The sequence below is a fragment of the Hippocampus comes genome, unplaced genomic scaffold, assembly GCF_001891065.2.
Source record: "Hippocampus comes isolate QL1 unplaced genomic scaffold, H_comes_QL1_v1.1 scaffold141, whole genome shotgun sequence".
NCBI lineage: Eukaryota > Metazoa > Chordata > Actinopteri > Syngnathiformes > Syngnathidae > Hippocampus > Hippocampus comes.
This window is the reverse complement of record NW_017805141.1, coordinates 136,465-148,044: the sequence shown is the minus strand read 5'-3', so window position 1 is coordinate 148,044 and position 11,580 is coordinate 136,465. Positions and strand designations below refer to the sequence as shown.

The following is an 11,580-nucleotide window of genomic DNA, read 5'->3' as shown; positions in this document are numbered from 1 at the left end:
ATAAAAAAAGACCAGGACGTGACCCAAACTTAACATTTTGGTTCACAACTATTTTGGGGGAATTACTGCAATCAAACAATTTATGTGATTTTCAGTCAGACTTGTGCACCTCTCAACAGGTGTTATGGTCTCCTCTTTGAGAGTTAACTGCCCAGTTGGACCCAGGTTTGAAGGGAGCTTTTTCCACTCATCATGTTTCATCTCCTACCCCAGATACTCAAAAGGGTTTCGATCAAGTCTCACAGAAGGCCACTTCAGGATTGTTCAATGTCTAACAACTGACGGTAACTTTGAAACACTGACAGAATAAGTGCCGATGGAAGCGATTCTCGTCCGTCCCTCGGACTGCCAAGAAACCTCTCCAAAAAAATGCAAGAGGCATTTTGGATATGAGAAACAGGAGGAGGAGCAGTAACAGTATAAGAATGTTTTTTGTTTTTTGGCTTTTTTTTTTGTGTGTGTCAAGTGGTCAAAAACTGTTTCTAAATGCTACAGCTCTTGTGAAGGGGATATATATATATATAATATACATATATAATTTTTTTTTTCAGGAATTTTCAAGTAAGTCCACTTTCATCTCTGACACATGCGCATGCACACACAAACACACACACACACACGCACGCACCATACACACACAATATATATATATATATAATTTTTTTTTTCAGGAATTTTCAAGTAAGTCCACTTTCATCTCTGACACATGCGCATGCACACACAAACACACACACACACACGCACGCACCATACACACACAAAATGATCCGACACCGACTGGTCGGGCAGGGAATCCTTTTAACCAAACACTAACGAATAACACAATGACAAACAGGTGTGCCACTGGGGGAGCCCTACAGTGCCATCTGTTGGTCACAAACAGAACCACCCTAACACAACTATTTTAATACTGGCAGTAAAAAAAAAAAGAAAAAAGTGTACAACAGGCTAACTGTTTATTGTGGAAACAGTGTGGACCATTTTGCACACAACTATGAATTATGAACAGCCTTACAACTTTACACACACAAAAAACCCCAAAACAACCCTTTTTCGTGTGTATTCAACCCCCCCTGCTGCTTCTCCTCAAACTGCCCCTTGTTGGTGGGGTAATGCAATAGGGACATGTTCCCCTTGCGGAAGACCAGCTTGTCAAAGCTGGCACTGGCCAGGGCAGTCCTCTGGCTGGAGGATGTCGCCAGCTGTTGAAAAAAACCCACAACACAGCAGCGGATCATGGGATTGGGGTGTTGTGGACGCTGGCGCGTTTGGCTGCCGCTGCTCTCCCACAATTTTGTGTTTTTACGATGTTTTTACGCTGGACTGTTTTACTGTCCTCGCACCGAATTACTGTCTTCATACGACAATCACTTCACCCCAGCCCCCCAATCCGCCCCCCAAGTTATCTGTGGTTTTATTTATTCTTTATTTGTCTTATTGTTTGCTCGTCTGTAAAGTGTCCTTGGGTATTGTGAAAGGCGCTTCAAATAAAATGTATTATTATTATTATTATTGTATTTAATAAATAAATCCCCCCACGCCTACCTGTGCTCCGCTGGTGTGTTTGAATGCCGTACCTGTGGTTGGGTGACCAGTGGCGCATTTAAAGCGTTCCAAGGCAACTGTTTAATCCTTTGCCCATTTCGCCCGAGCAGGTTGAAATAAACTTTTGGCTGCCTTGTGTCGGTGTCTAAAACGTACGTAGACATCACACCCATACATGAATAAGAAGATGCAGTCAATGTTAAAAAAAAAAAAAAAAACGTGAATGAGTCAGCAGACGCAGCCGAATAAAGTAAAACACAACCACACACACACACACACACACACACACACACACACACAGTTTGGGATGGGACCGAGAGGCATCCAACACAGCCAGCTTTCTTAACCGGCTGGATTGAATTCTTTACACGTGTTCAACTGTCAAGATAGTATTTTGCTGCCAACAGAACCATCGTCGGTCACCAGACTCCCTGGTGATATGTAAAGTTTTTGGGACAGAAGCCAAGTGCTCCTCCTCTTTTCTGGTTGAAGCAAAGTGAAGTTACTCTGTCCTGCATCCAAACACAGTGAACGCACACGAGCGGTGCGTCACAACTGTTGGATTACACCCGCCGGCTGGGTGTGTTTCGTCATTAGTGAAATGGGCGTCCGTTGGTACTTGTCCCGGTTAGGTAAAATTACGGAGACGGACGGCAACCCACTTCTGTCCTTGCTTCGTCCCTCCTTTTTAGAAAAAACTTCTCACCCTGTGTCTGTTCACAAATGTACCGACCATTCCGTCACAGGGACAGACGACATGGAATGGACGGACAGACCGTTCAGTCTCATTGACAGCATCTCTGCTGGTTTCGACTACAGAACACAGTTCCACTTTGCATCAGTCCATCTTAGATGAGCGCCACCCCAAAGAAGGCATATCGGGGTGTTGTTGAAAAATGTCTTTTGCTTTGCTGAAGTAGAGATTTAATTTGCATTACAGATGTAGCACCAAACTGTATTTACTGACATTTTCAACACAACTGGCGGAAACACTTTACTGCTTCAAGAACCTTTATTATCAGGATGCTAACTTGATGCTTGTATGGATACTCAAACTCATGTGTGACTCCATTCTTGGAATAATGTCCATTTTTAGAATTATGTTCCATCCATGATGTCGATGATATTTACGAAGTATTTTCCTCCATCCTTATCAAAATGATCTTTTGTGTGGTTATTTGGATGCATGGTCACTAACAGTACAACATGTCCCCTAGGTGCAATGTCTGTGTAGGAATTCCACAGTGACCAGAATGATGTACGCTTGGATCGTGCTGCTTGGGACCATCGTATCCTGCATCATGCTGTCACCAGGGGCGGATAAGCTGCTTAGACGGGTATGAGTTTGTGAAAGCAGTTCACAAACATTTCTGCCATGTTATTAAGATATTAAAAAAACATAACCATCCTTACTGTAACTACATGTGTGTGGAAATATTTGACCAAAAATGCGATGTGTAGGGAAGGGTTAAATACAACATCTACGACACAGCGTCCGTTGCTTTTCCATTTCGATGGGCAGAGGGCGTGATGGGGGTGCGACCATCTGGAGTGTGCAAGCCTGCACTGCACACACACAGTGCACACTTGGAGCGCGTACTTACAGAGTGTGCGGTTCTACCATAACATTTCACAAATTGAAAGTCTTGACCACTGTTTTTGTGGTGATTCAACATATGACTTGCCATAGCATGATGTGACTGCGTCGCAAAGTACAGACCATCAAATACGCAAAGCTTTCACAGCTAAAAAATAAACAGAATACAGTGTACACACTATGAACATTTTGTGATTTACATTAACATTGAACCATATTTCCAAGTACATATGTACCAAAAATGAAATTTCCCAGCCTGCGGTCATTGATAATGAACAGAAAAGCTCAGTCTCATTCATTTGGCCGTCTCTCCAAGTCAGTGAGTGGTTCACCGTCCTCACTTTCCAGTGTGTGAAGCCCTCTGGCGGCTGGCCTAAACCACCATCCCTGGTGTGGTTGCCACATCCTGGATGTGGAGGAAGTGGCAAGGCTTAATCTTGGAGACCCCTCATTCAAGTGAACAGGACCCATGAGCTGTGGTGTGCAATTGCAAAAATGATTACTTCAAGCTTAAATATTTCATCCAGTAGTACATGTGAAATTGTAAATATGGTTCAACATTGTTGCAATCAATCATCACTTTACTTATACAGTGGTACCTCTGCTTATGAAATTAATTGGTTCTGGAAGAAATTTCTTAACTCGAAAATTTTCTAAGTCGAGACGCGTTTTCCATGTAAATGACCGAATCCGTTCCAAGCCCCACCAAAATTCAGTCGTAAATGTTTTCTTAAGCATAAAAATGCATCAAAATATGTAACAAATGCAATTAGATTATTGCACAATAAATGAGAGTTGTGCATAATGTAAAAAACTGAGAATAGAGTAATGGTCATTTAATTTAACTGCGTCTTCATCGTTTTTTGCCCTCTTGAGTTAATGTTCTCTCTCAGAAGTGGTTTTTGCCTGGCGTTTTGTAAAGAACTGATCCAAGGATGTTTGCTTTTGTCTGCTTTTAACAATCCTTCGTAAATGTCCGAGGCAAACATCAGCATTGTAAGCGATCGTCCAACTGGTGAACATTTTTTCTAGGTGACGCACATTTACGTAAAACTATTGGAACGACTCATGGCCCGAGGGGTGAATGACAAGGACGCTGGATAGACACACATCTATCTATTTATCTATCTACACACATAGACACATACAGTAGAAGTCCCTCTTAGCCAATGGCACGCCAGGAAGATGCTAGGTAATAGCCAATCCAAGCAACATCTTTTTCATGGAAACCCTGGCTTATTTCAGCAAGGAAATGCCAAACCACATTCTGGACATGTTATAGCTGTGATTTTATAGTAAAAGTGTGCGGGTACTAGACTGGCCTCTTGTCTTCCATTGAAAATGTGTGGCGCATTATGAAGCATAAATAAATATTGTATTGTTTAAAATACGACAATGGAGATCCCAGACTGTTGAATAGCTGAAGCTATACATCAAGCAAGAATGGGAAATAATTCCAACTGAGATGCATGCAAGCATGCATGTGTTATTGTATGTATAAAGCTTCAACAATTAGTGTCCTGTTGAATGTGGTTCGAAGACAAGGTGATATAACACAATGGTAGACAGGACCATGTCCCAACTTATTTGGAATGGGTTGTATGGTTATTTGCTGAAAACAATAGTTTATCAGTTTGAACATTAAATGTATTGTCTTTGTAGTGTATTCAATTAAATACAGGTTGAACATGATTTGAAAATCTTTTCTTTTTTAATTTATATTTAACACACCGTCCCACCTTCATTGGAATTGGGTTTGTATTGTATAATATTTTTATTATTAAAAATAGCCTTAGTTTATAGGCTTTGTTCACTGGTTATGTTCCATATTGGACTATTCTGTGCTATGATATCAGTTAACGTTCAACTTGACCCTGTCAGCCCATCTCACGCTTCGGCTGAAGTTAGAAAGGCAAAAATAGCAAAACACATCTTCTTGATTTGATATAAAAAAATACATGTTGTCTCATTAATGACAATCCCGGAAAGACAACATGTAGATTTTAAACCCCAGTGCCATGACTATAATTGTGATGATAATCTGAAAGCGATGAAAATGTACCAAAAGCAAGATCTTTTTAAATAACCGTAAGAGGAAATTACAACAGCAAACAGTTTTTAAAAAATGATTACCATCTTGCACACTACTACTGTAATGGATACTTTTTGCTGCACACTGAAATGTCCACCCAATTTTGAATGTGTAGCTTGGATATCAATTGTCTTGGCTTTGACTATTTGTTTGTCAGATGTCCACATTGGCACTTTTCACTGTGTGAATACAACCAAAAATGATAATGGTTTCTTACTGCTGATTTAAAAACTTGTTAGATACCTTAATCGTGAATTATTTCAATGTCTTATCAACAAATGCTTTACATTTTCACATGTTACCTTTCCTTCCTAAAATTAAATGTTGATTACCTGTCATTTGTTTAGATACCGGGCTTCTGTGCAGATGGGGCCGGCTCACCTCTACCTGGCATACAAGCTGATTTCAACTGTGAAAATTTAATTGGGTACAAGGCAGTTTACCGTGTTTGCTTTGGAATGAGTATGTGGTTCATTTGGTTTTCCATTCTGATGGTTAACGTAAAGAGCAACAGAGACCCCCGTGCTGCAATCCACAATGGGTGAGTCCACATTAATACACCTACTAGAGACTGATAGTCCTTCCCCTGGCAAAAATGATGAAATCACCAGTCTGAGGATGTTCATTCAGCTGTTAGAATTTGTAGAAAAAAACAGATCAAAACTTAACAAATGGAAACTTTTTGGCTTTAAAGCTATAATGACAGCCATCTCCCCAATGCCTTTACCTGACGTGCAGCTCCATATCATCAATGACTGGAAATTTGCATGTTTTCTTCAGGCAGTTGTCTTCTATCTCATTGCAACAGCACCAAACAAAGGTTCCAATATCATCACCTTGTCCAATGCAGATTCACGATTTGTCAATAAATTACTTTCATCCAGTCATCCACAATTCACGATTGCTGTTCCTTAGCCCATTGTGACGTTTTTTTTCTGTTGACGTTTTAATGATGCCTTTTGTTTATCTTTGCTTTGCTATGCAGTTGGTTTTCAGTCTTGATGCTTTGATGTCTTCCTTCATCTCCAAGTATACTTGCCTTTAACAACCTTCCCAAATTGTTTGTACTTGCTTCAGATTCTAGACACCGCTGACTGTGAGCAAACAACATATTTTGCCACAGTGCATGATAATTTCCCTTCAGGAAGTTTGGTAATTCTCTTTGTTTCAATGACAGTCAGTCAAGTCCACTTGGTGCAACAGCTCTCCAAGGTGTGATCTCTCTTGTTTAACTGCAGACTAATTGACAGATTCAATTCAATGCAGATGTTAGTTTTGGGAAATGAAATTTGAAAGGATTTTTTTTTTCCTTCAGAATCGAGTGATGACATATTTTTTCCCCTCCGCTTGGTCTAAAAATGTCACTGTTACTGACTACCATCACATTTTTTTTCTTGATTTCTTTTATCATTTTTTTTAAGCCAGAAAGTTGACATTTGAAATGACTATAGTTTGGTGTCATGTCTGTGGTCTGCTTTTTTTTCTACAACTCAAACAGCTGAATGAAGATCCTCTTGAGACTGGTGATTCCATAATTTTTGCCAGGGGTTGTACATCTTGTTGCTCTTAGCCTCTTAATATGCTCTTTACAGCATATCGGGCTTGTTTCTGTACGCAAGCTGCCATTTTTTAAGAATGAACGATAAAAACAACTAGAGCTGCGAGCGGCAATCAAGGGCACTCCCAACCCTGGCCACATCGGGGTACTTGCACATTTGTTACAATATGACCTCTGGAAAAGGTCAAAAATTGTGCCAAATTCCAAAGTAATTACATTATGATGCCTTTTGTAACACACTCAGAGCACTCAAAATGGATACATTATTCATGCACTTGAACATTCACACTCTCGTGGCAGCAGCCACAGTTGCCCTGGGGCAGGCTGACAGGTGTGCGGCTGCCTGTGTGCACCTAGAGCACTTCCGACCACCATCAAACATTCACACCCAGCCGTTGATCAGTGTAAGTGGCATTGGACATAAGGTGGGTGAGTGTCTTCCCACACTGATACGACGACGCATGAATCAGACAGAAGGGAATCCAACAGTGGACCCTCCGGTTACTGGATGACCCGGTCGACCTCTGATACATCGGGTGGCCAAAGAATTTCTGATCTTCTGAGCTCTTGTAACAACTGAATTTTTCCTGCACCTAAGTTATGCGCCAGTAAAAAACATGCAGAATCCTGAGGCCCATGCTCAGCCTCTTCAATCTGCTCAAGTGGAACAGATGTTGGGCATCCACGACCTGATCAGCATTAGTATTGGAGACAGATCCTTTGCTGGCACTGCCCCGAACCTTTGAAACATATTCCCACAACCAATCGGAGATTCAGACTTTTAAGAAAACTTCCAAATCCCTCCTTAAAACCCACCTGTTTATACAAGCGTTTCTTCAACTCTGTTGTCTGTAATTATCGTACTGCCTCTTCTTATTTTTGTTTGTCCTTTGTAAAGTGTCTTTGAGTGTACAAAAAAAGCATTATATTAATCCAATTATTTGTATCAAGCTGATTCTTACCCAACAGTGAGGTTATGTTACAGTTAGTCGATGAAAGAATTTTTAATTACATTACTTTTTTGCTTAGAATGGAATGGCTGCTTTGCATTTTTACATATTTTATTCCAAGAAATGTCTTCCTCTTTAGCAAATGTAGGTTTCTAATGCGTTTCGTGGCACAAGTCTCAAATGAGTAAATGGTGCTTTAATTCAATAATATATTCGATGTTTTCACAATATTTTTGCCAGACAAGTTGTAGCCAAAGTGGATACTGTTGTGAAATCTGCCATTACCATTTTTTCCGACAGATTTTGGTTCTTTAAAATTCTTGGCCTGTTGCTAGTTACAGCTGGTTCCTTTTACATCCCAGATGGTAACTTTACATATGGTAAGATCTTAATTTGTCAATTACAAAAATGAATACTTCCAAAGATTTTTTTAAAAGATTTGATGTCTCATATTTCTTTGTTGTTTTAGCTTGTTTTGTTGTGGGCTCTGCTGGAGGATTTTTCTTCATTCTGATCCAAGTCGTCCTGCTGGTTGACTTTGCCCACTCATGGAATGAGTCCTGGATGGACAAAATGGAGAAAAATAACTCAATGGTCTGGTTTGCAGGTTAGTGTTTCTGGAGACATCTGTGTAAATGTTGATGTTCCCAAGAAAAAAATTCTCATATACCTAAATGATTATTTCCCTCTTTTACAGCTTTGGTGTTGGTCACAATCATGAACTACCTCCTATCATTCATTGCTATCGTACTGTTCTACATCTTCTACACTAAACCTGATGCTTGCTCCATCAACAAGTTCTTCATCAGCTTCAACGTGTTGCTTTGCTTTGGAGCCTCTCTCATCTCTGTGCTGCGTAAAGTACAGGTACATAAATAGCTGTTAAAAAATATTTGGCCCCTGCCTAATTTCAGGGCCATTATCCATAGCAGGGTAGTGATGTTCTGTCGCTGCCATTCTACTTCAAGACCTGGACGACTTGCTATGATTAATGGAACAATGATTTCCATTATCCACCAGAAAACCCTTTCGGCAAAGTTTGTTCCCTCAAGGTCACGTGCACTTAGGTTATGCAGCAGGACAAAGACACATACCTTACCAGCAAATCCACTTCAGATAGGCTGAAAAAAACAAGAATAACAATTTGGGGTGGCCAAATGACATTTAATGTGCGTGGTATATGACCTGGAACAGTTAGTACATGCTTGAAAATTCTCTAACATGTCAATCCATCCATCCATCCATTTTCCAATCCGCTTTATCCTCACAAGGGTCGTGGGCGTGCTGGAGCCCATCCCAGCTGTCTTGGGGCAATAGGCGGGTTACACCCTGAATCGGTTGCCAGCCAATCGCAGGGCACACAGAGACGAACAACCATCCGTGCTCACACTCACACCTAGGGACAATTTAGAGTCTTCCATTAACCTGCCACGCATGTTTTTTGGAATGTGGGAGGAAACCGGAGTACCTGTTGAAAACCCACGCAGGCCCGGGGAGAACATGCAAACTCCACGCAGAAAGTCGGAAATGAAACCCAGCACCTCTGCATTGTGAGACAGACATGCTAACCAGTCGACCGCAGTCCCCTCTCTATACGAAACCTGTGTAAGTTATTGTGGTCTGGTGATCTGAAAACATTGAAGTGTAATATGCACAAAAACACTGAAATGAAGAAAGGGGAAAATAGCTTGAAAGTTCCCCGTCCCCCTTTCTTCAGCCAAACTTAAAATGTCAGAAACTCGTTTGGAATCCCATAAATGTACTTAAATGGTCTTGGTTCATTTCTGAACTTGCTGAAACAGGTGTGTAATTACTAAAGGGAAGAAAAACTAAGCATTTTGGGGAAAACGTGTTTGATTGAAATTTACTGTTCCATACATTGCTTGCCATTTCTGTCATCATCTGTTAAATTGAATTATACATAGTTATTCCTCATTTTGACACACAAGAGACCAGTTTAATATGCAAATGAAGAATGAAAATGTATTTTTTCCCTTTTCTTTTTTTAATTTTTGCTTTCCCAGGAGTATCAGCCTTACTCTGGACTGCTTCAATCCTCCATCATCACCCTCTACACCACATTTCTAACCTGGTCTGCCATGAGTAATGAGCCAGGTAAGAACGATTACTGGCAAGAGGTTAGATTCCTAAATTACGGCTATGTTGTATATGATGTTTTTTTTTTTTTTTTTTAATCAATCTATTTGGCATGGGAGTGTCTGCCTTTTCCTCTGTGTCTTCAATCCCTGAACAACTTCACTCACAATCGCCAAACCACTGCATGAGAAGAACACCGTAGGTCTTTGGCAGGCACATGCACACATAGACCTCTGGTGGTGCATCAGCATCTATGCTTTTGCCCTGGTTAAAAAAATGTGGCCTTTTTGCTGCAGTTCATTTTTTGGCTTTTTTTTCCCCCCTTAAAAAAATGTTTTATATACAGTGATCCCTCGCTCTTACCGTGGTTAACTTTCCGCGGCTTCGCTGTTTCACGGATTTTTTTTTTTAGTGCAGTTTTTTTAATGCTTTTAAACAGTGAATTGCATTCTGCATCCTTATTGGCTAAGGCACTGACCAATGTGAACAGTCTCCGCACCTCGTCCCTGTACAGCTTGCCAAATTTGCCTTTGCAAATTTTTGAGTGGCGGATGCTGGTCTGTCAAGGAGGGGAAGCTCAATTTCGGCCTACATAATAAAATGTGTCAGTTTATTTACACGTGAACTCTACTCTCTGTTCCTTTTCAAAAAAATGAAAAGTATCCCTTCACCATAAGATCGGTGATCTCATTTCGCTGTCAATCAAAAAGAGATTCAGCCTCAAGACAGATCATCCAATCATCATGCAGAAAAAATGAGCTTCCTGGCCAGCCTATAAACGCCCACTGTCCATAGACTCCCAGAGACACTGAGCGTCCGGTGGGCGAGACAAAACCTGCATTTATCCAATGACTCGTCTCATTTCAATGCATTGGGACAACAGGCTCGGAACTCTCGAGACGCCCAGCGTCCGCGCTGGAGACACTCAGCGTCCACACAGTTTAAAGCACAGTGAAATTGAGGGAATGAATGAGAAGAGAGTCGTGTCATAACCAGTAATAAGAAGCTGATTCGGAACAAAAGTTGAGCGCGTTGTAGCGCACATTAGTCAATGAGATGTCCACACAATTGTACGTACACATATATTTGATCACTTAGTTTTTGACATTTTAGGGGAAGCTGAGCTTCCCTTGCAGTCTGAGAGCAATCGCCTCTGCATTGTTGTGCTGTTTGAAATTTCGTCCTTCTCACATTTTTTTGCTTTTTTTTTATGAATCCTACTTCACAGATTTCACTTATCACTAGTTCTTTTTGGAACGTAACCCCCGCGATAAACGAGGGATTACTGTATGTACAGTCAAACCTCGGTTTTCGAAAGTCTCTGTGCTCAACCAAATGGGTTTTCGACCAAAAATTTCGAGTTTTTTTTATGCCTCGGATTACGACGAAAATCGGTTCTCGACCAAACTGAGCGCACTTGAATGCGCCACTTGACTCCTCTCGCCTTCCTTACACGAGGAAGTGACGCTTCCTCGGGTAGACAAGGAAGTGATGCTTCCTTGTGTAGCATTCCTTTGTGAGCAGACGTGTTCAAGAAAGATTTTTTTTTTAAAAAGAGCGTGGTTTCGGTTTTCGAACAAATCGGTTTTCGAACAGCCTTCTGAAACATATTGGGGTCGAAAACCGACGCCTGACTGACTGTATACAGGTATCTCTCTCTCTCTCTCTCTCTCTCTCTCTCTCTCTCTCTCTCTCTCTCTCTCTATATATATATATATATATATATATATATATATATATA

At 40.8% G+C, this 11,580-nt stretch overlaps 1 protein-coding gene across 3 annotated transcripts in view; it reads left to right on the top strand.

Annotated features, from left to right (window-relative positions):
* Window positions 1-11,580, top strand: part of LOC109514481 (serine incorporator 3-like) — a 70,168-nt gene that overhangs the window by 25,889 nt on the left and 32,699 nt on the right. Inside the window, exons 2-8 of one of the 3 annotated variants that reach the window (XM_019867606.1) lie at window positions 2,763-2,882; window positions 5,582-5,661; window positions 5,746-5,775; window positions 8,043-8,122; window positions 8,212-8,349; window positions 8,440-8,609; window positions 9,767-9,857. In XM_019867606.1, coding sequence (XP_019723165.1) covers window positions 2,763-2,882; window positions 5,582-5,661; window positions 5,746-5,775; window positions 8,043-8,122; window positions 8,212-8,349; window positions 8,440-8,609; window positions 9,767-9,857 — 709 coding nt within the window. Of the gene's footprint in view, window positions 1-2,762; window positions 2,883-5,581; window positions 5,776-8,042; window positions 8,123-8,211; window positions 8,350-8,439; window positions 8,610-9,766; window positions 9,858-11,580 lie in introns of all 3 variants that reach the window. The other 2 variants (XM_019867605.1, XM_019867607.1) reach the window with 2 other exon arrangements.